The following is a 27,163-nucleotide window of genomic DNA, read 5'->3' on the forward strand; positions in this document are numbered from 1 at the left end:
TAGTTTGCAGAAAATGTATCAAGTTCCTGTTTTTCATGTTTAGGACAAAACAGAAGGTAACTGGTTGCCTACTATGTTGGCAGAAAAGGATGTCCACAACTTTCTGAAGTTTCTTAGGCAACTGTGCAAGTCTAACCAACTTCTAGAAGCTTGTAATTTGTATATTTAAAATGTTTTGTTTGAAAATCTTTTTTATTGGAGGGGAATTCGTTTACAGCTTTACAAAAGTTCAACTGCTGATCTATAATTTTGCTTGCCCCCTAACTATAATATTGCCAATCCCACCTACTTGACTCAAAAGGTCTATTTTCTTTCAGCAGTCGAATAAAATAATACAAAAAGGCACTTTCCTTCCAAAGGCTTCCAAACAATATCTCCTTTTAATTCTAAAGTTGAAAGGATTGACATGTTACAGGGCAGTATGCATTTCAGAATCTAGGGTCCTCATTTGGACTTTCGCAGTCAATTTCCCTGACCGCCAAAGCCCAACCCGCCAGATGACCACCAGTGTTGGCGGTCAGCAGACCGCCATATTACGAATGCTGGCTGCTTTCCACTATCATTGTGGCAGAAAGCAGCCAGCAGTCGAGCTGGCAGTCGGCGCTGCAGAGGTGGGTCCATCGCCAGCACCGCCACGCCAACAGGACTCTGCCTTCCATATTACAAGCTGTAATACGGTTTGGCGGAGTCCTGCTGGCATGGTGGTGGCAGGGAGGGAAGACTGCCAGGATCCATCCACTCCCGGACATCCCTCTCAACTGAGGAGGTAAGTGGGCATCCGAAGGGAGGAGGTCTGTGTGTTTGGGTACATGTGTGCATGTTTGCGGAGGGGGGAAGCTGGTGCTGAATGTGTGCGTGTATGTACGCATGACCGGGGGTGTCTGTGTTGATGAATGTGAGTGAGGGGATGTGTCTGAGTGCATGTATGCGTATGCTGAATGGGTGTGTATGTGTATGCATGCATGCATTAAGGGGTGTGAGGGTGTGTGTGAGTGTGTGGACGGGTGGGTGGGGATGTGTGCATGTGTTCCGACATGTGTGTATGTGTGTGCTGGTGACAGGCATGAAGATGCCTGTCGCCGGGTGCATGGCCGCCATGGTTTTCGTGGTGGGGTTACGCCACAGAAAGCCTGATGGTTTGCAGCTTCTTAATTCGGATGACAGACTGGGGCCTGCAACCGGAATGGAGGTGCTTACCGCCGGCCGTGGCATTGTAACCGCACTGGCGGGCGAGGTGGAGTTGTGGAGGCTTGGCGTCTGCCAAGCCTCCCAACTGGTAATGTGGTGATCCTTACTGCTGGCTCTGCGGCTGTAGGGCCGCCATGGTGAGGCTGGTAGTCTCAGGACCGCCAGCCTCGTAATGAGGGCCTAGGACTGGTGAATAAAACACTAAGGGGCATATTTAAGGATAATGGTGCTGCACACAGTGCAGTGCCACTTTTCTTGCGCCCCTTATAGCCCCCCTTACTCCACCATGTGTGCGCCATATTTGAAATACGGCGCACCATGGTGGTAGTTAAGGGACTAGCGTCTGAAAATGTGATGCTAATCTGGAGCTTTGCAGGATTAGCTTTAAAAATTCTGATACTAATCCTGCAAAGCACCCAGAGGCCCATTTGTAAGCATTGGAAGCCTCAATTTAATACCTGCTCTGAGCAGCGGTTAAAAGTGCAGAAAAAAATGCCACAAGAAATCTGTTATATTTACAGTTACATCATTTAATATTTATTCCCTTAGAGTTCGAGTAGTTAGGTGTGTATACTATGTCGGATTTTGAAAACTGTTTCCTCAATTGCTAAATCTCAGTTGTTCTCTGAAATGAAGGGTGCTGACCAAATGGGTTTTCAGTGAGTTAGAGTTACATAGTTGTGCATGTCACCGAGTTTCAGCCGTTAGAGACCACCCCCTATGTACCGCATTATATACTGCAGTTTTCTGATAACTTTCAGCAAATTGATTTTTTTCACTTGCTGAGCCGAATCTAACATGCAACACTACCTCTTGTTTGACATTTAATAGGATAGCGTCTGTTTTCAGATGGGCCGTGGCTGCAATGCTTATCAACCACGAAAAACATAATATGCATTTAGACTGTGGTGCCTTCCATTACAGTACTATGGCCAAACCATCAATGTGTTTCATTTGCGCCTTCAAGAAGCACACCTTTCCCAGAAGGAAGCAGAAATGCATAAATGGGACTGAGTCGGGAAAGGAATTCACAGGTACAGAGCCAATACCACTGCCCCACGTCCTCGTCCTCACGTCTGCCCTCTGTCGAACCGCTGAGCTCTAGCAAATGCAGACTAGACATTCTCGTCCCTAAATGTCCCACCCCCGATATTGCTCTAAACATGGACTGATACAGAAGGACGATATCCATTCGCTAAACTCAGGGTCAACTGGAAAACTGTAGGTGTGGGCTTTATCAATTCTTCTAATGGGTCCAGGTTCGCTTTCCTGCCCCATCTTCATAGGGTTCTGACTAAGTTGAGCTCTTCCCACATAGTGATTGGGTTAACTGAACTGCACAGGTCCTGTAAACAAAATCAATGACAGAGATACGCGACCTTTGGGATGACCATGGCTTATTTGACATATGGCCACTCCTACACCCTACAGACAAAGAATATCCCTTCTTCTCTGAAGCCTGTGGTACACTGTCTCAGCTGGACTACTTCCCAATCTCCCATGCTACCTCCCTGGCTACACGAGAGTGCTCCATCCTAAAGGGTCCCTCTCCGACCATTCACCGGTTCTGCTTCATATAGATTGGAACCTACTGATTCAGACTCTGAAACCATGTTGCTTTAACATGCCCAGATATAGACACCCCAAAGGGAAAGCAGAGACACGCTCCCATATGACTACATTCTTAGAGGACCACCAAGGAGCCGTCCCCCTCGGCACAAGACCCGGAGGGCAGAAGCCAATGCATCCCTCCAAGGGCAACTGATGCGGGCGCAGCCCTGGCTAATAAACAAGGAGCCCAGAAATAACTTACATGTAAACATGATTTTAAAAAGTGCGTCCAAACATATACTGCAAGACACACTACAGCTAACAGACAAGCCCTGGAGAAGGCTAAACTAGAGATCAACTCACAGTAGATATTCAAGGTAGGATTCACACTCCATTGGCTCTAGGAATGTCACTATGAATGGGAGCGTTATGGGGTGTTGTTGGAGACTGCCACCTTACCTTGCCTCAGTAGGCATGGCAGGAGCCTCTTATTAGGGTAATCACTAAAGAAAGCATGGCCCAGGCTATCAGCAGTATGCCATACAGTAAAACCCCTGGAGGTATTGGCTTCCTGGGTGAATTCATTGGACAAAAGAGGAAGAAGTGGATGTTTTCCATGCTGCCTTCCAGGAAATGGTTTGGACGAGGACTATCTTCCATGTGTCCAACAAAGTTAGCTTTACTGTACTGCCAAATCCAGGCAAAGACTCACTACATTGTGGATGCCTCTTTTAAACACAGAAGTGAAAATCCTAGGCAGTATCCATGAATCAAGACTCAGACGAGCCATCCTGACCTTTAGACATGACACACAAGTGGGCTTTCTTCCCAGCAGATCCTGCTGAAATCATATACACACTCCAAGCCAGCTCCTCTAGTACGCCAAAACATCTCTGAAAGCCATAATCACCGCTTCCCTCAATGCAGGAGAGACCTTCAACTACATTGAGTCGGGGTGCTTGCTCTGGACCCTCCACTGGTTTTGTCTGCGGACTATCTCATCTCTAAGGTCCGCTGGCTTCATACTTCACCCACAGCTCAAGTCGATTGTGGTGGTTTCTTATTGGACTCTGTATATAGAGGAGTGAGACCGTGATATCAACTCTCTCCACTGCCATTTTTACTTGCCAATGAACCACTTGCAGCGTTAATTTTCTAATCCCCCCAAATAGCTGGAATATTTACCCCCATGGGCGGGGCCCCAAAACTATTATACGGAGATGAATTACTGTTTACTCTCAAAGAACCGGCTTTTAATGTCTCTGATTTCTTCTTTCTCTATGGATCTCGGGGTATAAGATTAACTGGGGAAAAAAGTGAAGTGCTGCCCGTGTCTAGAGTCACAACAAAAGACCCCATTGCTTGTTTTCCATTTTAGTGGAAATAAAACAGACAAATATCTGGGAACCCTCATTAACGGGGGGGGGGGGGGCTAGAAAGCATGACCTCAGATAACCTGGACCCCCTATTTCACCTGAATAAAAGCAGATTATGTGAAATAGAACCACCTCAACCTGACTCTTTGGGGAAGGACACAAACGGTCAAAATGGTGGTAGCCCCTGGCTTCTCGTATGTCGTGGGTATGCTGCTACACCATGTCCGGACATAAATATCACCAATATTGCGAATGATAGATAACGATAGCAAACTCTTCATATGGACTCAGGAACGTTCTATCAGGCGCTACATCTAGCACACGTCTCCCACCTGGCTTCAGGAGCAGTTGATCCCCCCTCCTTGAGGGCTCGGCTTGAACGTGCTATCACTCGGAGCAGCACTGGCCTGGACATACTCTATTGACATGGTGTCCCCCTAAACTCAACCACGACCCGGCCTACTGCCTTCACTCTTATAATCACTATGCTCGCCCCAAATGTTTTCCATTTCCGGTTAATGTAAATGATGTGTCTTCTTTTCGATCTGGGCGGCCATGTTCGGCAAGCACTTAGTAGCCTTGATTTGATCTGATTTTAATAGGCTGGACTTGGCGAGGCCACCCAGAGCCTGACCTACTTTTCTTACTTATTCGTCTTTCTTCATCTGATTTGCTTTGGAAGTTTTCAGCGTCCTTTGCAATACTTATTGCTCCGCGTCCGGGTGGACTGACTGTTCAGATCATTCATGGTTCCTATATTCCTACAGTGTCTATGGCCCGGTCTACTTACATTTTATAATGTTTTGTAACGTTTCATAGTGTCTTACGCAGTTACGGTGTTAAACTGGGGTGCATTGTTTGTACTGGCGCATGCTAGACCTCTTGGGAAGGAAACGCACCCCATAAGGTGGCCATTACGTTACTGTTGTACCGTTGGTCTTACTTATCTCGTAAAAATAATACCAAAAATGATTCATTATTCCCCCTACCTGTGTCACCTAACATTAAGAGAAATGTTCACGCCCCGGAGTTAGCTAAGTAAATCTGTACCGCTGTGTGTTAGGACACAATCTCCTGTGGATTCGTGGAAGAGCGTGTTTCCGCATCTGATCTGGGGTTCTGAAGCCCATATTTCCAGTTTTGCGGGTTAGTTTTCATTTCGATCAAGTGCTATTTAGCCCTGGGCTTATTCTCCACCTTCCCTGCATCAAGTCGGACCGAGTAGGACTGCATTCACTAGCGACATCGACACGAATAATTTACCCATAACTTTGCAATGTAAACTAGCTGTAAGAATAAGAGAAACCGTGGCTTTACGCGTTAAGATATATTTGTAGCCCTTCTCTCGGTTACTGAGCTACAAATAGTGCAGCAGGTGGAGTGGCACCGGGGCTCAGGGATGCGAGGTACCCACTTCATTCAATTTATACTATTATAGTTTTTTTTTACTTCCTACACATGGGAAGGAAGACGCAGGGGCGTAGCTTCGAGGGGGTGAGGGGGCTACATCCCCTAACAAATGTATCTTGTGATAAATCGTTGGGTACAGTGTGTTTTAGTCGCATATGGTGAGGTGTCAGGTCGGATTTCACCAGGAATTTTATACACAAGCAAAAACGATCACACATTCTCTCCCTTAATCTGTTTGGAAATACTTCAAAAATGTTTGGTTATTTCACAAAATAATGTGGTTTCTCTTTTAGTGCCCCGACCAATCAGCATTCCTCTCCCTTTCCGCTGTCACTAAGATCATATTGTGTGCCAGCTTGTCATATTATTCATTTGAACATTATGGGCCAGCGTGATTGTTGGGAAATCTTCCCCACCCTACTTTACTGACAAAGCAACGCGCCCTGGGCAAGAGGGAGCATTGACCGCATCAGGGCCCATGTCAGTTATCACAGCCACCGCCTTCTCTTCAAAGAAAAATCCTTTTCATGAGCGCGACTCTATGCATGTACCGGGCACAACCAGTTCTCAGCGGCTTTATCTCGCTCCACCTTACCTGTACTTTCGAGCGGCTTTTCCCTGGGTGAAACTTCTTCACAACCTGTTATGATCATTTTAGCAACGAGTACCAGTGCTACATAATCCCTGCCGTTCTAATCGTAACTGGTTATTTGTACATTGAAGCTCTTATCACGCTCACATGGATCTGAATGCAGCACAACCATTGTTATATTCAGAGCAGTCATAGGCGTTACTGCTGCACAGTCGTGCCCCCCACCGCATAGGCGTCCACAGTGACACAAACACACATTTAGTCATAATATGATTGACCGCTAGGTTTTGATACACAACATTTGATACTCTGAGCAGCTAATGTGTGTCACTGTGATTTTCTGACTGGCCATTGGATGGCCACTGTCGCGGAACGTTTTCATAATCTAGACATCCACTGCGTGTCACTGTGTTTACACGTGCCATGGGTGGCAAATCTTAACTCCACCCAGGAGCTCCTTTGGATGTTAGCCAAATTAGGCCCACGCTTGTGATTAGGGCAGGTAGGATCAGGTGCTGATATTTATTTATAAAAAATTGCTTGAGTCTCCCATAGTTAGAGCCTCATTATACATTCCCTTGCCCAGTAATATCACCCTTTCCCACTCGAATGTGCACAGCAAAGGTGCCAGGACCTCGTTTTCGGAAGAGCTGCTGTCTGATACCGTGCATAGACCGCAGCAGAGAATAACCCGTCGTATCTGTCTGCTCGAACATTGTGCGGACTTTGTGCTTTTTTTTTTTTTTTTTTTTTTTTTGTTGCTTACGTACGTATCGCTGCCTGCACCGCAGCACCTATTCAAACAGTGCTGCAGTTGGACGTGGTGAAACGTCATTGTCAGGGTGGGGAGGGAAGTAGGGGTATGGGGAAGCACCCACCATTAAAAAAAAAAAAAAACGGCAATCACCACGGGGCAAACACCAGTGTCAGACGTGTCTTTGCGTTTGCCCCACAGTCAAAAATGCCCGCAAATCTGCTCCAGCAGCGGACAGTCTCCATGTTCAGCGGGTGGTGGTACACTGCCTCGTTGTTTTAGTTCCCATGACCTCTCCTCCTGGCAGGGTTGCCAGGGATGCGGCTTGCTAGCACGAATGGACTTCAATGCAGATGGAAATCAGTCAGGGACCTATCTGACTCCATTGGAAGATTGAGGTTCACTGACTTCTGCATTCTGGAAATAAAACGATCCGTGTCAAATCAAAACCAAACATCATCTTTTGATTTTATATCAACATATTGTTTTTCTTTAAATTGCAGGAGGACCACAAACTCAGCCCTGAAGAACTTGAAGAGAAGTACACCACCAGTCAGTTTAAGGTATGAGTGGTACACGTGCTAAAAAAATACTCCAGCTGTATCATATACGGAGGGGCAACCTATTGTGTACCACAAAACCATCTGCAAGCTCACACAGCAATCTTTAGCACAAACTGTACACAATGATGTTTTGGCATTGTTTCACTACATCCCTGCAATATATTGCCCTTTGCCTTTGGAAAATCACCTCAAAGTTGTATCTATGTGCAGTACCACCTCCTTCCAATATATCCTGCATCTGGCTGTGCAGAGTTCCCATGTTTTGCTTTGTATGTATTAGTAATAACTTCAAATGTTCCTTTCTTGCTCGGTAAACCAGTGTTTTCCTTGTGTGGTGTTGAGGTTCCCACAAGGTTTCCTTTTGAGTCAATGCAAATCCGCCTGTGCTACTCTTTGTATCGAGTGGGAGCTGCACTGCTGTTTCCATTGGGTGTCTGCACTCGCACCCCAATGAGTTCCATTTGTGCAGCCATTGAATCCTCCCAAATGTTCCTTCTGCTGAGTGGTCCTAGCTCTTACAGGATCTATCTGTCGAGGCAGCCCCTGTATTGTACGTACCTACAGGTCAAGGATCCTCCAATTAACAGTTCCATGTACGTTCCCCTGTAATGGGTTTGTGTCTTGTGTGGGTATTTTCTCCAAATCATTATTTTTTTATCTTCCACAGGCCCCCGACTGTAAATGTTTCTCTCAGTAAGAATATTGTGTCCCAAATCCTTTTTAACATATCTATGCTTCACTTCACAAATCCCCCCGTGTCCTGTTTCTGTTGCAGGGTCTCACCAGTGCAAGAGCAGCAGAGTACTTGGCCAGGGATGGTCCCAACTCGCTCACCCCACCCAAGGGGACTCCGGAAATCATCAAGTTTCTCAAGCAGATGGTGGGAGGCTTCTCCCTCCTTCTGTGGGCAGGGGCTATCCTATGCGAGATTGCATACATTATACAGTATGCAGGAGACCCCACGACGGCTAGAGATAACGTAAGTCTAAAGAATGTCTGCATCAGTTACAAAGTCTGAACTTTGTATTACTTGGCTTGAGAAGCTTTGCCCAGTGCTTAATTTGTAAATAAAAAGTTGCCGGTGCCCAAAGCCCTCCTCTTAAACACGCGATGCTGCAGTTAAATGTGCGAGCACAGAATACGGAGGCAGGTAATCCTGAAGCCATCTCAGATCTCTTCGATCCATTTAAAGCCTCTCCCTTCAGCTCACTCCTGCAGCTTTCTCCCATTGTGAAGCTGTTTCATTTTTCTCTTCCTCCGTATTTCCCATATGTGTTTTTTGCTCGCAGTATATGCTTGAGGCAGAAAACTAAGTGCCGGCCCTCAAAAATAAGTGCCGGTGCTCCACACCAGAAACAACAAGCACAAATTAAGCACTGGCTTTGCTTCACAATAGGCCAAAAACGGCAGGTAAGGACATGTTGAATGGCTGGACCAGGCCTGTGCAAGTTTTATTAAATTGATGCTATATATTTCATCCCTCACTCCGAATGAAAATGGCTGCAGCAAATGTCAGGGTGGCCTGAATATTTGCATTAAATCGCTGTGTTTATTAACATTTAAATGCCCATGGGGTAATATATTTTGGCCTATGTGATGGAGAGGCATTTTCTTACGTTTGATTCATCCATCCAGCCATCCACTGCTGAAGCCATGGTTTCATGGGTGTAACAGAGGCCTCCGTACCCTTGTGGTGTGGGAGAGGGGGCCCAGGCTTACCCATATTGGAGGGGGCACGCTCAGCATATCTTGCAGGCCCTCCCCTCACGTTTTGTTGGGTCACTGCATTGTTTTAAGCTTGCTCGTGAAAGAGTATTCGCTGGGGAATCAGCAGGGCCATTGGACGAGACTGCAAACACAGGAGGTTCTAATGCATACACACCGACTTGTCTCCGACACTGAAGGCTATTCAACTCAAAATGATACTTGAGTAACCACAATAAATGGCATACTAATATCATATTATTTTATTTCACAGCTCTACTTAGGTATCGTCTTAGCCATTGTGGTCATCCTAACTGGATGCTTCGCATACTTCCAGGAGGCAAAGAGCACGAACATCATGGCCAGTTTTAACAAAATGATCCCACAGGTAAGCTGTGCCTCTTTTCTTTTCCTACATCATATCGTGCTCGCCACCCCCGCCCCTACACCCATCCAACAACGTACGTAAGAACTGCCATCTTACTTTGGTTTTAGGCCTTAAAAAATATATTGATTTGCAGTGCCAGCCTCAGCAGATTGTTTCAGTTTTAAATGCAAGAGAAAACTTCGCATTTCATTACACCATTCCGTTCAGACGTTCCTTTAACAGAATTGCATTAAACTTGGCATGAAAGTAGAACCTTACTCAGAGGAGTGCTTTTGCTTCATTTGGTGACAGTTCGATCTCGATCAGAAGTTCTGGAGAGATTAGAATTTGAAAAAAAAAGTATTGTGTATTTTGAAATGTTAAATTATTAAAGAGATAGCTTGAAATGTGAAAAGCTTTTTTAATTTGCTTAAGGTTGCACCGTTTGACGATTTACGGACTCGCACAAAATTTGGAAGACAGCATATTTAGTTTACACTCGGTATTATCTGTGTGTGTGGGTTTATATATATATATATATATATATATATACATGGGGCAGCTCCTCCTAAGGAAGCGGAGGGGCATCACCCCACCCATCTGGGAGCGCAGCAAGCAAACAAATAAATAAAATGGCATAACTGATGCCATTTTATTTTGCCCTTACGCTCACGCTGTGTTCAGGGTGAAAATGATGGCAGAGGGCGGGGATGCATCCTGCTATTGAAGGGTGACTGCTGCCCCTTGCAGTGCGCCTGTTGGGTTGGCCGGCCGACTCGACATGTGCACTGTAGACCCAGCAATCTCAAGCCTGTAAAACAGCCAGGGGATTGCTGGCATAGGCTCCCAGCCTCAAAATGAGTGCTGGGTTAGCCTGCTCCCACAAATACTGGAGCTGCTCTCAGAGCAGCACCAGGATTGGTTGGAATCCTGTTCCACTAAGCAGGAAGGAAGTTCTTTCATTCCTGCTAAGTGGATGCCGGGGGAACCGTAGATATGGTGAGTTGGGCACCATCGCGCCCCACCATATTTATTACCTGGGCCACCACTGATGAGGGCCAGTGGATTAAATTGATTCTTTGGCTGCAGGATTTACCTTAAAAATACACATTTATCACATTTTCAACAAACTTTTCTGCATCATTTGCGGATTCGAAAAAAGTTTTTCTAGCTCAAATAGTCGAAAACATTACTGCTAGAGAATATGCCACATAAGTTAGTGCATAGTTGGGATACTGGACCTTGGTGGAATTTACATAGTTTGCTTTGCAGAAGTTATACAAAATTCCCCCCAAAACGACCAAAAATTACTCAACATTATGCTAAATAACGGTATAGCATTTTGCACTATTGTTTAGAGCAACATGGGCCCCTGTGTCAATTTTGGATTCAAGGATACATTAAGCACAAAAATGTGCAAAATCATGCATGACACCAACAACAGTTGCTCACACTCTGCTTATCCTCATTGATCCTGGGCTCTGCAATAGGATTTTTGAGGAAGAAATCCACATTTCACAGGGAAGTGTGAAATGTTTTACATATTTTGCTGTTCTCTGTAAAATATGTTCTTTTATGTCACTGCACGTGGAACAAAAACACCCAAACATAAACCTCCTAGCACAAACAAGTTACTAATTTAAGGGAATATTCTCAAAAGTGCTATCAAAAGCCGGACAGACAGTGAGATACAGACTTGGTGTTGTGTCGTTCCAGCAAGCCGTCGTCACCCGGAATGGAGAAAAATGTGAGGTCCCGGCCACTGAATTGGTGGTGGGTGATTTGGTGGAGATCAAAGGAGGAGATCGAATCCCTGCAGATCTTAGGCTGCTCTTCGCGCAGGGATGCAAGGTGAGGACGATCATTCGAAAAACTGCAAAATATTTTCTCAACAGTAGACTAGAGTTAAATGTATATTGTTGAAACAACGTTTTCACTGTCACACATTCTTTAAAAGGTCTCCCATTTCTTGTAAGTACACATGATTTGCATACCAGCAGGGACAGGGGTGTCAATGTCAACCGTATAAAATGTATGCACTACAGCAAGCATGTATAAAGAGCCATCATGTGTTAGTAGGTGTAGGCATATGGCGCACACTACTTATTTACGACATCTAGAAATTCATCTCAGTGTCTTATATTGTGGATACTGCCAGTGGAAAAGTGCCAGTCTCAGCAACGAGACTCAGCCGGACACAAAAGTAAACACAAATATCTACAATTAGCTCTCATATTGTGTCAGTAAGCACATCTATTCCTTCAACTAAATTGCAGTACAGCTCAAGATGGTACTGTATCCCTGCATTTTTACAGTTCTAATATAGTGCAAACTTGACCCAAGGGTATTAGATCGCGTTACATGAGCACCAGATTGCATTACACAAGTTCATTTTTTTTCTCTAGACATGGGGAAATCGGGGGCTATATTTGCCATTATTTCATGCAATACAGCAGGACACCTTCCTGCGCTGCATGAAAGGGAGAGGGCAGCAATGCACCATATCTGTAAATATATGGTGCATTCCTGCTCTCTGTCTGCACTGGCGCACAAACTCCTGCCTAGCGCCAGAGCAGGCACCCTTGCACCGTGGTGTGCTACGCTACAGACAGGATTATTTTTGTGCAGGAAGGGGCACTCTCCTGCACAAATACAATTCTCTAAGGCTTTATCCTCTTTCTATGTGTGCTGCATAATGTAACATCAAAAAGTAGAGGAAAATACGAGGAGAAATAAAGATATTTCTCCTCATTATGCTTCCCCTTGGAAGGGGTAGCATTCTGATGGATTCACAGGTCTACCGCTCATGGTATATATCTGGGAATGCTGCAGAGTCCTTGTGTGGATGTGTGGGAACACCGACGCTCCAATCATGGAACACCTTCCTGGGGAAGAGTAATGCAAGGCAGTGACTTGTGCTGCCTTGCATTACCGCCGGATTTACCAAGCTGCACAGGGCCACTCAAGATGGCCTTGAGTGGCTTGGTAAATCTCATTACACGTTTTATGTCGCTGTGCACCACTGCGTGTCCCAAGGGCGATGCAAAACCCTTGATAAATATGTCCCAAAGTGATTTGCCCAGAATCACATAAAGTTGAGCCAATGCCAGGATTCAAACCTGGTTCCCCAGCTTCAGAGTCAGCATTCTGGGAGTTAGGCCACATTGCTTCCAATCACAAAAGCCTGTTAAGAAAGTGAGATGCTCATTACATCATCATGAGATGGCAGACACCAAACTCCCCTCCCAACCTTTAACACTAATTTCCCTTACTACTGACTTCTTTATTGAGGGTAGTTGTGGCAATCTGCTACTGTCTTGTGGCCATTTGTGGTGATGCCAAAAGGCAAATGCATGTAATGGCTTAAATGGAGCACCTGTTAGGAGCCTGTGGATGTTACTTCTCCCATTCTCTAGGACGCGTACCAGCATCTCTCTACACCTAATGAAAGGTAAAGCAGAGCTAGTGGTGGAGTCATGTCAGACGTGGGGCTTCTTCTAGCCATTCAGGAGCTCTGTAGGAATCCAGTTTACAAAACAAACATTGGTAACCGATTGACAGCATCTGATTATTTATTGTAGGCAGCATAGTGTCCTAAGAATCCCATATCCTCTGGTAACATATGAAAGCCGCCAACCTTTTGTGCTGCTAAAGTCGCCCTATTAGGGAGGGTATGCCCAGACGCGGGTCTGTGCTCACTGTGCCACTGGATTCAAGCCAGCCTGGCTGATGAAGGGTGATACCCTGAAACCGGTCCCAGGATGCTTGTTTCTAGTCAAGGGAGGATCTGGCATTGCAGTTTGTGCTGGACTGTTACCATGGAGAACACGGTCAAGACTGATTTGCACATGGCTGGGTCCATACTGGGGTGGCATGGTGGGCAAAAGAACAATGGATTAAACCGAGATCTGTCACTGGGGGTGAGTGTTTGAAAAGTTTCAGTGCTCTGCCTGTCATCCTTTTGAGTTGCTAAAGCCTCCCTGAGTGGGAAGGGAATGCCCAGATGCGGTTCCCGTGCTCACTGTTCCACTGGAAGAAAGCTAACCTGACTGATGAAGGGTGATACTGAAACCGGTCCCAGGATGCTTGTTTGTAGTCCAGGGAGGACATGGCCTTGCAGTTCAGGCTGTACTGCTCCCATGGGGACCAGGGTCAAGACCGATTTGCATATGGCTGGGTCCAATCTGGGTTGGCATGGTGAGCAAAAGAACAATGGATTAAACCCAGATCTTCAACACTCCCTCCGTCATCCTTTTGTGTTGCTAAAGTCGCCCAAAGTGGGAAGGGTATGCCCAGATGAGGGTCCTGTGCTCACTATGCCACTGGACTCAAGCTAGCCTGGCTGATGAAAGGTGATACCCTGAAACCGGTCCCAGGATGCTTGTTTCCGGTCCAGGGAGGACCTGACCTTGCAGTTTGGGCTGGACTGCTTCTATGGGGAACAGGGCCAAGACTGAGTTGCATATGTCTGGGTCAAAAGTGGGGTGGCATGGTGAGCAAAAGAATGATGGATTAAAGCCAGATCTGTAACTGGGTTTGAAAAGTTTCAGCACTCTGTCTGTCATCCTTTTGTGCTGCTAAAAACATATGAAAGTCCTCCACTATGTCCAGTAATTCTAAAATATTTGTTTTACTTCACATTATATGTAATAAACTAGTATATAGAATAACAGAAAATGATCTGGGCTTTAGCCCTCGTCAGCGTGGCATTGCCTTATACTTAATGCGTGAACTATGACTCATCAAAATGCCAGGTGTAGAAGTACTATTACTCCCGATAGCATTACAGCAAAATCCCTTGTCCCATCCTTCCGCTGTCAACAGTCTCCATGATACTGCTGAAGGGTGAGGCAGACCGTTCCTAACTTTTGGTTTTAAGGGTCAATGCCATGGAAAACACACAACACTAAATGAAAGGGCTGGTTCTGTTCTACATGCCGAGGTAAATTGCAGCACTACATTGTCATTTTGTATATTTATGTGAAATTGATTTTTTGGGTGAAATACATTAGAGAAATAATAGAGATGGTTAGGGATGGCTAGAGGGTATCCTGACAAACTATTATTTTTCTGCCTTCACCACTACAGTGCCTATTGCAGTGGAATGCTCAGTAGTTTAAACTAGGTTTGCTGATTCTATTCAAATTTATTTTTTGTCATGTTGGATCAGGAGCTTGTCATTACCAGCCAATCTTGGTGAGACAGCTTGCATTTAGTTATTTCTCTACCTCTGCTATGGTTCCTAAACCTAGCTGGCTTAGGGCCTGATTAAGATTTTGGCAGACAGGTTACTCCGTCACAGCGGTGATGGATATCCCGTTCGTCGAAATATAAATCCCATAGGGAATAATGTGATATATATTTCGGCGGACGGAATATCTGTCATTGTTGTGATTGAATAACCCATATGCGGATATCTAGATCAGACCCTTAGGGGAATATTTAAGATGCTCCCAGTGCCACCTTGCGCCATATTTACATAATTGTTTTTTACGCAAATGTGGCCTTAAGGTGGCATTTTCCCTGTGCAATATTTACATAGTGGCTTAATGATTGCATTGCGCCACTTTGTAAACCCTTGCATCACATTAGGGGGGCGTTCCAGTGCAAGAAGGCCCAAAAAAATGGCGAAGTGAAATTTAACAGAGTACACTGTGCCATTTTTCCATAATTTTTAACGCCTGCTCTAGGTAGGGGTTAAAATGACGCACCCATTAAAATCAATCGGCATCCTTGCACTTTGCTACACTAGCGACTTTTTTTTATGCTAGTGTAGTAAAGTGCCACAATAGCATCAAAAATGTTGATGCTATTGTTCTAACGATTGCCGTGGTGCACCGTATTTTCAATAGGGCGCAACCTTGGTGTCGTTTGGTGCTGGTAGGGGGGCACAGAAAAAGTGGCGCGTCAGAACTGATGTGCCACTTTTTCTTAAATATGGCCCTTAGTCTTTAATCAACACTGGCAGCGAATCCTGGGCTCCTGGATTCCCATAGAATGAGAGGTCCACGCAGAAGCAGAGATCGGGACTTCAGAGGTCATCAACAAAAGGGTCCATTACGAAGACCATGAGAACTGGCACAGTGTTCTTAAACTCGATTATATGGTCCGATAAGCACCTTTTAGTGTAAGCAGCATTGACCCAAAATGGGGTACTGCTGTATCAATGAACTGAAAGTAGAATTGGGCCACAGTGACTGAATAAAAAGTATAGATCAGTTGATGACCAAAACTGTAGCTCCCTCATGCTCGCCAGAATTATGCTTTATGCGGCAGTGATGCCATGCTCCTTCCTCACCAAGCTTTAGGCAGTACCAACAACGATAGGGGAAAGTGAATTCCTATCAGAAATATTAGCAGGCTGCTGGTTACTTCTGACCACACCAGGTGTATGTCTTCTCTACATCGGCATCTTGGGCAAATCAGTTAGTCTCCTGAGGTCTGTTGTCTTTGATCTGACTCACTGTGAACACTTAGAAAGAGGTGAAAACGAAGTCTTAACCACATTGTGGTTCCAGTGCCTGACTCATACATCTCTCTCTCTCTCTCTCTCTCTCTCTCTCTCTCGCTCTCTCTCTCTCTCTCTCTCTCTCTCTCTCTCTCTCGCTCTCTCTCTCTCTCTCTCTCTCTCTCTCTCCCCCCCCCATTGTTTTCACTTTTCCAGCACATATCCACCCCCTGCATTTGCATGCTGTATTTTATTTGTTACTCTGTGTGTTTGATGTAGTGTGCTCAGTGTGTGTGCATGAGTATACAAAGAATACATGTTTCACCATTCAAAAAGCCAAGGTAACTGAGGTAGTCATGACTCTTTCTATTCCCAGGAGAAATCATGCTTGTATTTGACTCTCTTTGTGCTGGCAGGTTGATAATTCCTCCCTCACTGGTGAGTCAGAAGCACAGCCGCGGTCTACTGAATTCACCCACGTCAATCCCCTGGAAACAAAGAACATTGCATTCTATTCCACAACCTGTCTAGAAGGTACGTAGAAACCAATCCAGAGGGGCTGAGAACGAATGTAGGTGGGTGGATCACAACGTTGCTAACAGAATGGGTCTAAACTGGCAGGAAATTGACTATTAAGAGAACGGAATCAGGGCTGGTTAAGGCCTCGGATGCTTGTAACATCTAAAGGTGACAAGTCTGGAGCAGACCTCCATCGGATCTCATAGGACCTCTCAGTTGACTTGAGAATACTCACAACTCAATAATCAGGAAATTATTAGACAGAGGCTAAGCCGAAAATAAATAACAAATGCTATGCAAGTGGAGCATTATAGTCTACCATGCTGCTTTCTAGTACTGGTCTACAAAGGCCAGAGATATGCAGGATGTTCGGAATAATCAAATTCAAATTAGGATCAATGGCATGCACATGTTTTTGGGGTAGATATCATGAAATGCTGGCAGTGATCTGGGGTGAACCCCAATGTGGAGCACCCTCGGTCTGTCATGTTTATCTGAACTGTAAGCTTTCTGTATTGACAAACAATAGCATGGATGATACGTTTGCAGGAGTTGGTGAGCACAGGAAGAGGAACATTTTAAACAGTCAAATCATGTGCAACGAACACATTGATATAATTTACTCTTAATGCCTAAAATTAATAAAGATACTGGGATAAGAGAAGTGTTGAGAACATTAGATCAAGGCAGGTTCTTTTGTTGGTGATGCACATAGAGAGTAGTTAGTGTCACAGCCTCACAGGCTATTCTGAGGAGGTGTCACTTACGTGTTCGAAGGTTCAATATGTACATCCATAGTGGCCAGTCCTAGGTACATACACAGAGGCTAATGTCAGTTAGCTTACACTCCTGTAGCACAGTATCTATGTGCAGCTCAAAGTAGTAAGAGTCATGGGCTCACACACAGGAGAGTATAAAGCGGTTGACATATCTGTGCAACAGTGTCCATGAGTGTACGCTTATATAGGTCAGAGTCAAGGGTCCATGCTCCCTGACGAAAATATCAAGTATGCATGCTCCTGGGTTTCAGTGTCACAGTACATACAGTCATAGTTCCCATTATCTTTTGAACCATGCTTTCATGAAATGCTTAAACGACCTCACTCACTCACAGATGCCAGATTCAGGTTGCTCCTGGTGGGGACTGACGATTGGAAATTCAAATACTATGAGAAACAAATGAAGGGATTCACTCTCAAAGTAAAGAATGCTAGGAGTGTCACTCTAACAAGGGCCTTTGACTATAGCTCTTGCTCACAAGGGTCATGGTGGAGGTCAATGCTTTGGCCAACCATTTTTCAGTGGCTGATTGTGCGGTCTTCAGCCAGACTCTGAGCATTCCATTCATTATTAAATTGTAGCATAGCACACATGCATGCATACATAAACACACACCTTCTCCCTACCTACCACCAATCCCCACCACATTCAGACTTACTGAAACTCATGGTTCCAGAACATATCACTAGAACTACTGTAATCATGTTATGTTTTGGAGAGCTCATGCATTACCAGGCCTGACACGAAGACGAGCCTTCACACCTCACTTTGCTTGTGCCATTGATTTAAAAGGTGATAATCACTGTCTGCAGCTTACTGTGGCCATGTCAGGAGAGGTCAAAGCACTAATTTATTGTTTTCTTATTATTGTCTTTTTTTCAGGCACTGCCAGGGGCTTTGTCATCAACACTGGTGACCGTACAGTCATTGGGAGAATTGCAACTTTGGTGTCTGGAGTTGGGAATGAAAAAACACCTATTGCCAGTGAAATTGAGCACTTTGTCCACATTGTCGCTGGCTTTGCCTGTTCCGTTGGGCTGCTTTTCTTCATCATTGCTGTCAGCATGGGATACAGAATCCTGGACTCCATCATCTTCCTCATTGGTATCATTGTTGCCAATGTGCCAGAAGGACTGTTGGCCACTGTCACTGTAAGTTGGTGTGCCATCTACCTTGGGCAGTGAAGCCCACTGGAACTAAAGTCTTTCAACCTATGTGTCACTGCCTGGCAAATCAACATTCAGTTTCATCCCCATCTCATCTGGTGGTGTGTTGTTGCAGAGTGAAATCAGGTTGCTAAATCTCACCTGATATTTAGTCTCTGGGTATGAGATGGTTAGCACAATATATAATAGTATTGCTAATTCACAAAGAAGGAAGTGTAATTGAAACACATGTGTTAACAGTAGTAGGAGCTGGGCAGACCTTTCAGAATTTTCTAGATGTGAAAATCTGAATAATTTTGCAGTAGAGCAGTTTGGGCAGCATCATCTAATCAGATAACTCTTTATTACCAACTGTTTACTATTAGGGTCATCAGTGGCATATTAGATGAAAAAAAGAAATATGAATGAAATAAGCTGAGTAAATGTATTGCTAGATGGCATTCCTCAAGTCATTCCATTAATAAACTCACAAATTCACCAGATACTCTTTACTAAATTCATCCTTGGAAACAGATCCTCAAATAAATAATTTTGAACCATTATACATTATCTGCCTAATTAGAATCGGGCGAAAAATATATGGTGGAGGAAATTCTCTGAATTTAGCTAGTCCTCCACAATCAGATGGTTTTCAATTAGCTTCCCGTTCTGATTCAAATCCTTGACTTGGGCACTTTCTCTCCTGTAGTCATAGCTACGGCAGCAGACCTGCCAATAGCTTTTGCCGTCCCACATCACAAAGTTATGCGCAGGCCTCGACAGCTTTCTGTACACTTCTTTCAAAACAAAAACAATGTCCTGCCACACATTTTGAGGCAGTTCCAATATATGGAGCTACATAGTGTCAGAATGCTGTTACTTACTCATCATAAATATATACTAAAAGTAGGCTTGGCCTAAATAAATACATCGAGCAGTGGCAGAGTGACAGCGTGGTCTTGTATGAGCGGGGCCTGGGGGGAAATCTTCTGGCTGCTCTCTTTTTGTGAGGGCACTGTATGGCTGCGCACTGCGATCTGACCTGCTACTCATGCTTGTGCCCCTTTCCTAGGTCACCCTCTCCCTGACGGCCAAACGCATGGCGAAGAAGAACTGCCTGGTGAAGAACCTGGAGGCAGTGGAGACACTTGGCTCCACCTCTGTCATCTGCTCTGACAAGACGGGAACACTCACCCAGAACAGAATGACGGTAGCCCACCTTTGGTTTGACAACCATATCCATTCAGCCGACACTAGTGAAGACCAAGCACGTAAGTTCCCCCGAAAACCCCAAGGCCAACTGTGAGAAGGTCGTTCCCAGTGACTTTGACCAATCAGGATAGCATGTAATGGAAACTGTCACCCCCTCTCACGTTTAGAATGACTGGTCAGGGCACTGAATTCCCCAATACACTGGGAGGGTATTTTTTTCTTGAAGTCACACTTCCGAATCTTTAGCAATTAAAGTCAGCGATAACACTAATTGCTCTGTCGTGGCCTTTATTCATGATTTTGACCCGTTTCAAACACTTCAATAAAAGCTATTAAAAGGACTGTGTTGTTATTTTCTATTTTAGATCATGCCTTTGAAACGAGTTCTGAAACATGGACTGCTCTATGCAACATTGCTTCTCTTTGCAATCGAGCCGAATTTCTCGCAGGCCAGGAAAATGTTCCGATTATGAAGGTATTCAGAGACTTGCTTTTGGGAAGGAAACCTGCACATCCTGAATATTTTACATCTATCCTCTACAGCAACACTCTATTTAGGAGAGAACTTGGATTTTCATTTCCTGTTTGCTCTCACTCTGTTCAAATAGCGCCTTAAGACCCATTTCATGGTGCACGCCTCTAACGGTGTGTGTGTTTCTATTTGCTGTCAAGCTTTAAGTAAGCAGTGAATATCTAAATGTTTGCACAGAGTATGTTTGCAAAATTCATTAAATGATTACCATATTGCCATTTTCTTTCTTCCATAAAAGCGTGTTGTTGTGGGAGATGCTTCGGAAACTGCTCTGCTGAAATTTACTGAAGTGATCACAGGAGATGTGATGAGTCTGCGAAATAAAAACAGAAAAGTGGCAGAAGTTCCTTTTAATTCCACCAACAAATTTCAGGTGCGACTTTTCTCCCAAGTTATAATATGAAGAATGTAAATTCTTTCTTTGCAGTATCGTAGCTTAAAAGGCACGTGTTTTCCTTCCCCAAGACGTTCAAGTTTTGTCTGTCTTGTTTACTTATTTTTCTTAGAACTCTTTAGGAAGAAGCCCATGTTGTTACTTTGTTTAATTCTCCGTTAAGTTTGACCATCCTTTGTCTCTTGTCAGTTTCAAGTCTGCAACCTCAGGCTAGAAAGATAAATCCTCGTTCTCCTCGTCCATATAATCCAATACCCATGTTCAGTGCTTTATTTTTAAATAAAAAGGTGCAGGTGCCCAAAGCCCTCCTTTTAAACACGCGGCTGCTGCAATTAAATGTGCGAACACAGGCGGCGTAATCTTGAAGCCATCTCGGGGCTCTTTAATCCATTAAAAATCACTCCCTGCCCCTTCAGCCCACTCCTGCAGTTTTCTACTTTCTCCCATTGTGACACTTTTTCGTTTTTCCCTTCCTCTTTCTCTCTCATATGTGTCTTTTGCTCGCAGCAAATGCTTGAGGGAGAAGTATAAGCCCCGGCCCTCACAAATAAGTGCCGGTGCTCAGCACCGGAAAGTACAAGCACAAATTAAGCACTGCCCATGGTTGAATCCTTACTCACAGGAGGTAGGTTAGGAGTTCTCCCTAAAGATGCCGTTTTATCAGTTCACACGAACATTACTAGTGCAGTTCTAGACTCAGGACATTCAGTTTCCATCATTCATGCCTTGTTTACTGATATTCCTCCATACTTTCATCTGTTACCTAAACCACTCTATCATTTCCCTCGGTATCTCAACACCTGATGCTGATGTCCATTCTGCTAATTTGTAGCTTTCTTGAGGTGCCGTCATATGTGTGTTCTAATCTAACCTTTCCACAAAGCTGTTCTTGACCATCTGCTTTCATTGTGCTTTGTGAAAAACGGAGTTGTTTTTATATATGCTACCTGTGCAGACTTGTGTTCATGTTCATGTACATGTTCATGTAAATACATGGTCAGAATTATCACATTACCATTGTTGTTCAATGGCTATCAAGTCCAGGACAGCTGCAGTCATAACAGAGTTCCAGCTTGTGTCCTACGATTAATGAATCTAAGTATAGTTCATGCACTTGTTAACGGTTATTCTAAACATTTTACAGGGATCTGGATTTAAATTGGCCCACCACTATACAGCAGACTACAAGAGACAGTCTCCGTTGGAGATAGACAAATGACATGACAGATGTACAGATGATACCAGCATTCCTATTTTGTAGTTCTGTCCTCACCGCGAGAGTCACTGAACCTCAGTTTGATCTCGAGTTAATCACTTTCTATTTGTCATTTTCCTTCATGTCGGCTTGGTGCAGCTTCTCAGACTGAAATGCACTGTACCCAACACTAGAACCAGCTGCATGCTGATCCAAAAAATGTCAGGGGTACTGGAAGTGACATCATACCCTCTGTGGAACCAAAAACATCACAAGGCATCAATAGGCTCTCAGTAGCCACCTAGATCCTCCTGAGTCTCTCTAGAGGAATAACAAGGAGTGGAAAATACAGTGTATAAACAAAAAAGGGCTTGTAAGTCCATTTACATTGTGTCCTGGATTCATCCCCTGAGACCAGGGGTACCAAAGACAGTGCAGATGTGCCAACAGGCAGTGATGGGGTAGAAGCTAGTTTCCATGGCTACCCCAACTGGTGGTCATGTTTCACAAACCCTTCCAAATACCATCACCCTATGATCATGTAGTGTGATGATTTAATGTGCAAAATAATAGCAATCACTGCTGAGGAATGTACAGTGATCTTTTTAATGTAGGACCCCTCAGCTGATTGTTAGACACTTATATTTTTCATCTAACTATGGTTTATATATAATCATGTTCTTGTTGTGATTCACAGTTATCCATACATGATCAGGGTAACCCAAGTGATAAGCGGTTTCTGCTGGTGATGAAAGGGGCCCCAGAGAGAATCTTGGATCGCTGCAAAACTATAATGATAGGCGGTAATGAGCTCCAACTAGATGAAGAAATGAAGGATGCCTTTCAGACTGCCTATATGGAACTTGGAGGACTTGGGGAGCGAGTATTAGGTGAGTTACCAACAACTAATTCAACCCACCTTCTTTGTGCTTCATTGGCATTCATCAGAATAAGAATCCATTTCAAAGCACCCAATTGTCTGCGTAGCCACTTCGCCTTCCAGTAGAAATTGCCTAGGTTGTATTTTACTACATTAAGTGTTACTACACCAAATGCTACAGCTTCAGAGCTACAACATCACATGGTAGGTATGGAATCTAGCTAAACTCTGCTCTGCCCTTAACCTAACCGTAGTATTACACTTGCAGTGATCCTTAGTTTGATACTATCTCTAACCCATCACCTAAGATTAAACCTAAAATTAAAACTAGAATTAAACTTAATCTCAAACCTAATCCTACCCCTAACTTTAAGCATACCACTTAACCAACACCATTCCCTGATCATATGCTTAATACCTTCTAGTTTCATAATCCACAAACTAGATACACAGGAAACGTAATTATTACCCAATCCTAACCCTGGCCTCATATTTCATACCTACCTTGACTCTAAATTTAAGTTTTATACTACTCCTTACTGTAATCCACCTGTCAGAACCCCTTTCAGATGGACATGGAGCAAGCAGGAGTTACTGAGTTCAAACTTGGGGGGTTAAGGCCTTTTACTCTTGATGTCCTATGGCCCTGCTTACCATGTGCTCTGGGTAACTGAGTCAAGTACTAGCCCTTCTGCACTTTGCAGAGGTAGCAAGCGTTGAGCAGATCAAAACTGCTTGTGGGAGGTAGGTTCAAGGTTTACACAGACACAAGTCACAAAACACACTCAGAAAACCCAATAAATAAATGTCCAACCAAACGCTTGCATTTATGAAAAAAGGTAGTATTTATATACAAACACAAAGTGAAATACAGTACATAACATATCATAAGCACAGTCTTTGGAAGTTCAACATTCTAGTGTTGTTCAGGCAATATATTGAGTCCCACTTTCCTAGTTACCATCTGTAGTTATTTTCCTTTCATGTGAGACAACATTCAGGCTGGGCCCCAGTAGTGAGTACGAGTCTTAGAAGTTTCACAATGACTTTTAAAGTCAAAGTGCCTCGGCGACATAGAGCAATAGTTAGAGCAAGTTCCCCAGTGTCTGAGGAGAATGTGATCAGCCTTAACTACTCTTGTTGGTGTTTGTTGGAACGTGGATTAATGGTAAGGGCAGGTAAGTAATTACACTTAGCAATAGGCCACTAACCCCCACTAGGTCCAGTCAGGTCTCAATAAATTAATCCCCGCTCAACCCTTGGTAGCTTGGCAGCGAGCAACAAGGCTTAACTTAGGAGACAGGTTTTGAAACATTTAAAAATCACAAAACAGTAAATAAGTAAAGCACAAAACACAATAAAAATCCAACACCAGTTTATAATAATAGATTATATTTGTATCTTTAAAATGACACAAAACAACACAAATCCAATGTAGGGAACCAGAGATGTGATTTTGTAAAGATGAAAAGAAATTCTAGAGCTTAGAAGCAAATAGTGCTCAAAGGGTTAAAAAAGGTCACACTGGACAGCGACAAAGTCCAGAGTTCAGGCCACCCACAATGTAACACTGTTATACTTACTTTCAGAAGTGTTTCTTGATACAGGAAAGTGGTCCACAGCACCAGCCAAGGGTTCAGGAGCTCTGGTTTGCCTCTTGGGGTCTGGGATTACAACTCCCACAATGCACCTCTTCAGGTTATGGAGCTGTTCACAACAGTTGTTCCAAATGTCTCCAAACGTCTGGATCTTCTTCCAGAGGTCCCTTTTCGGTCCTTGAAGTGTCCACAACTTGAACCAGGGTTCCAGAAGCTCTGCGTTGCTCCTTGGGAGTTGGGACTACAAATCCCAGAATGCATCTGGTCAGAATCTTCAAATACCTACTGTACGCTGGTCAGCTGGGCTCTTCTTGCAGGACTTGATGCAGGGGACTCTGGGCAGCTACTTTGTACCTATAGCTTACAGGGAGTCCACTCCTGAGTTGCAAAAGCAAGGCAAAGTCCTGTTCTTTTTGAAGCCCAAAGTGTACAGCTGGTGCAGTCCTTATGAGTGCAGTGTCCAGGGGGTGAGAAGCAAGTGGGGCAACTGTCCAATCACAGGCAGGCTACTACGCTCTTGGGTGACCACTTCCTGTGAAGTGTGGCAAAAATCAATCCTAGGAAACAACATTTCTTTAAAATCCAAAATGGCAGAAACTGAATTTTAGAGGTTAGATCTGTCTGTGCCCACCCACTAGTGTCCTTAACACACCTCTCTCCTGCCCTCTTCTAATATAATCAAGAGGGGACCAGGTTGTTTGGGTTGGCAGGAAATGGGGGTGGCCTTGAGCTGCTACAAATGTCCTGAAGACCCGTTTGGCTGCTCTCCTCTATTCTGGTTCACCATCTGCTGAGGCAGATTTCCTCCCCCAGGCACTTCCTTTGTGTTCAGCCCAGGCCACTTCACATCTCATCAAGGCAGCCTGGCCTGGCTGCCAGAGGCTGATGAATCAAAGAAGGGCACTACAGAGCTGAAATTGGTAACTTTTAGGAAGAGTTCTAAAACTCTTTCTAGGTGAATGTTATATTAAATTCAACATTGGCAAGTTGTTGAATGTATTATAATATTAGGTTTAATGTCACACTTGACAGGTCTAGCTCCTTTAGAGACTTTATTAATTACAATAAAGTCTCACTATTTTAGCCTAAGGAGCCTATTCACTACAATGAGGGAAAAACGAATTTGGCTATTTTTCCTCACCAGGCCTCATAAAACATATTTTATAAGGTCCCTGCTTATAGTTGCACTGCACCCAACCCTGGGGGCACCTAAACCACATCTTTGGTGTGACTTATGTGTAAAAACAAGGACAGCTATCTCAAGTTACAGTGCTGCACAGGGCAATGACCCTTCTCAGTCACAGCCCTTAATCTTCATATTGGCCCCACCATACTGGGTCTCTATCTTGAGCGGCACACTGGTAGACAGCCTGATCAGTGCTGTGGTCCCCACTGGGCCGTGAATCTTACACTTCACTTACAGAGTCCACTCAACAGCGTCCCTCACTGGACTTTAATTCCTCAAGCCACCCTCCTCCTCCTTTCTGTGTCCTCTGGTCTCAGAAAGCTGGCAGACGCTGGTGCTCCAGACTTCAGGGCAAGCAATCTTGATTCTCCTGGGTGATGTCCCTCAGCCAGCAGGAAGAAGAGCAGACCTAGGTTCCTTGTCACAACAGGCAAAAGTCATGCTCTGATGTACATCCACAGGTCGACTCACCCTCTCCTTTTAATGAACTGTTTTCAGACAGAGATGGGTCTTAGTGTTCCAGTCTTTGAAATATGTGCTCTGAGAGTTGCCTCAATTAAAGTGTCCACTCCTCTGTTCCACCCTTTGTCCAGGAAGCAGTCTGTCAAAGCAGGGGTAGCTCTCACCTTAATAGCCCCATAGCACAGGCCATGGGAGTGACTAGAGGATCATACCTGGATGTTAGCCACACTGATGTTTACCCAACAAAAGGCTACATAGGCCCCCCATGCCCTTTATGGTCCTCTGTCACTGCAGTGTTTCTCTAATCAGCTCCATCATCTTTCTGAAAATGTGCCTAGGCCCCACATACCTATGACATTTCCAGAATCAAAGAGTTCTTTTGAAGGGCACAGGTGAGCCTGGATCTCCCTTCTTCCTTTGTCTATGTCAAACCCAGCTCCCAGGAATACAGGTAATCCACAGATCCATCTGAGATGGATCTCCCATCTCTATATGCCTTTCTGTGGCCCTGGGTTTGCAAAATGAAATCCACAGGCCTATGTGTTCTGTACCACACACAGTCACACATACATTATAGCACACACACTTTGCTGAACAGCGCTATATGCTAACCTGATATAGGCCAAAGGCAAATTTAGTAGACAGCAACAAAACTTTACATGAATGGGTCAGTAGAAACCAATTTAGTGATAAAGGTAAAAAGACCTGCTTACACTAGTGATCACTATTACAAAAATGGCATGCTCACACTGCGACGTTTGCGCTTCTTTATTCTTGGTAAAGGAATTAGCTCTTTACCACCACAAGGGTAGTACTTGGTGCTCCTGTCCCGATCTAACAAGACCATAATCTGCGAGACAGACCTAGATCTGATTACAGACAGATGATCCATGTTGGCCCATGACCAAAAATCAGTACCAAGCATCCAGATATTGTGGAAAGCTGGGGCAATCAGGGTAGGGGTGCACATCTGTCACCGTTAAGGAGATTTTTCTGTTCCAACACCACCACTAAATTTACACGTACTCTTAACACAAATCAACCTCTAAACATATACTCATCCTTTACCCATAACTACTCCTAACACTTATCCTATGCAAATCCTTATTACAAACCATAGCCATTCACTTTATCCGTGTTCTTAGTTTATTCAATGTTGTGGAATTCTCAATAGTGCTATTTATTTTCAATTTGGAATCTCCTTTTGGTGAAACTCTGTACATAATTTGAGGTAGTGAGAATATATACTTCACTTTCACTGTCTTCTTTACCAACTTCATCCCACATTGCAAACAACATGGTCAGGG

At 44.3% G+C, this 27,163-nt stretch overlaps 1 protein-coding gene across 1 annotated transcript in view; it reads left to right on the plus strand.

Annotated features, from left to right (window-relative positions):
- Positions 1 to 27,163, plus strand: part of ATP12A (ATPase H+/K+ transporting non-gastric alpha2 subunit) — a 69,384-nt gene that overhangs the window by 20,195 nt on the left and 22,026 nt on the right. Inside the window, exons 3-12 of the mRNA XM_069224438.1 lie at positions 7,375 to 7,434; positions 8,210 to 8,413; positions 9,413 to 9,526; positions 11,222 to 11,356; positions 16,370 to 16,487; positions 18,135 to 18,403; positions 19,470 to 19,668; positions 19,975 to 20,084; positions 20,380 to 20,514; positions 22,428 to 22,620. Coding sequence (XP_069080539.1) covers positions 7,375 to 7,434; positions 8,210 to 8,413; positions 9,413 to 9,526; positions 11,222 to 11,356; positions 16,370 to 16,487; positions 18,135 to 18,403; positions 19,470 to 19,668; positions 19,975 to 20,084; positions 20,380 to 20,514; positions 22,428 to 22,620 — 1,537 coding nt within the window. The remainder of the gene's footprint in view (positions 1 to 7,374; positions 7,435 to 8,209; positions 8,414 to 9,412; positions 9,527 to 11,221; positions 11,357 to 16,369; positions 16,488 to 18,134; positions 18,404 to 19,469; positions 19,669 to 19,974; positions 20,085 to 20,379; positions 20,515 to 22,427; positions 22,621 to 27,163) is intronic.

This window comes from Pleurodeles waltl, chromosome 3_1 (assembly GCF_031143425.1).
Source record: "Pleurodeles waltl isolate 20211129_DDA chromosome 3_1, aPleWal1.hap1.20221129, whole genome shotgun sequence".
Lineage (NCBI taxonomy): Eukaryota > Metazoa > Chordata > Amphibia > Caudata > Salamandridae > Pleurodeles > Pleurodeles waltl.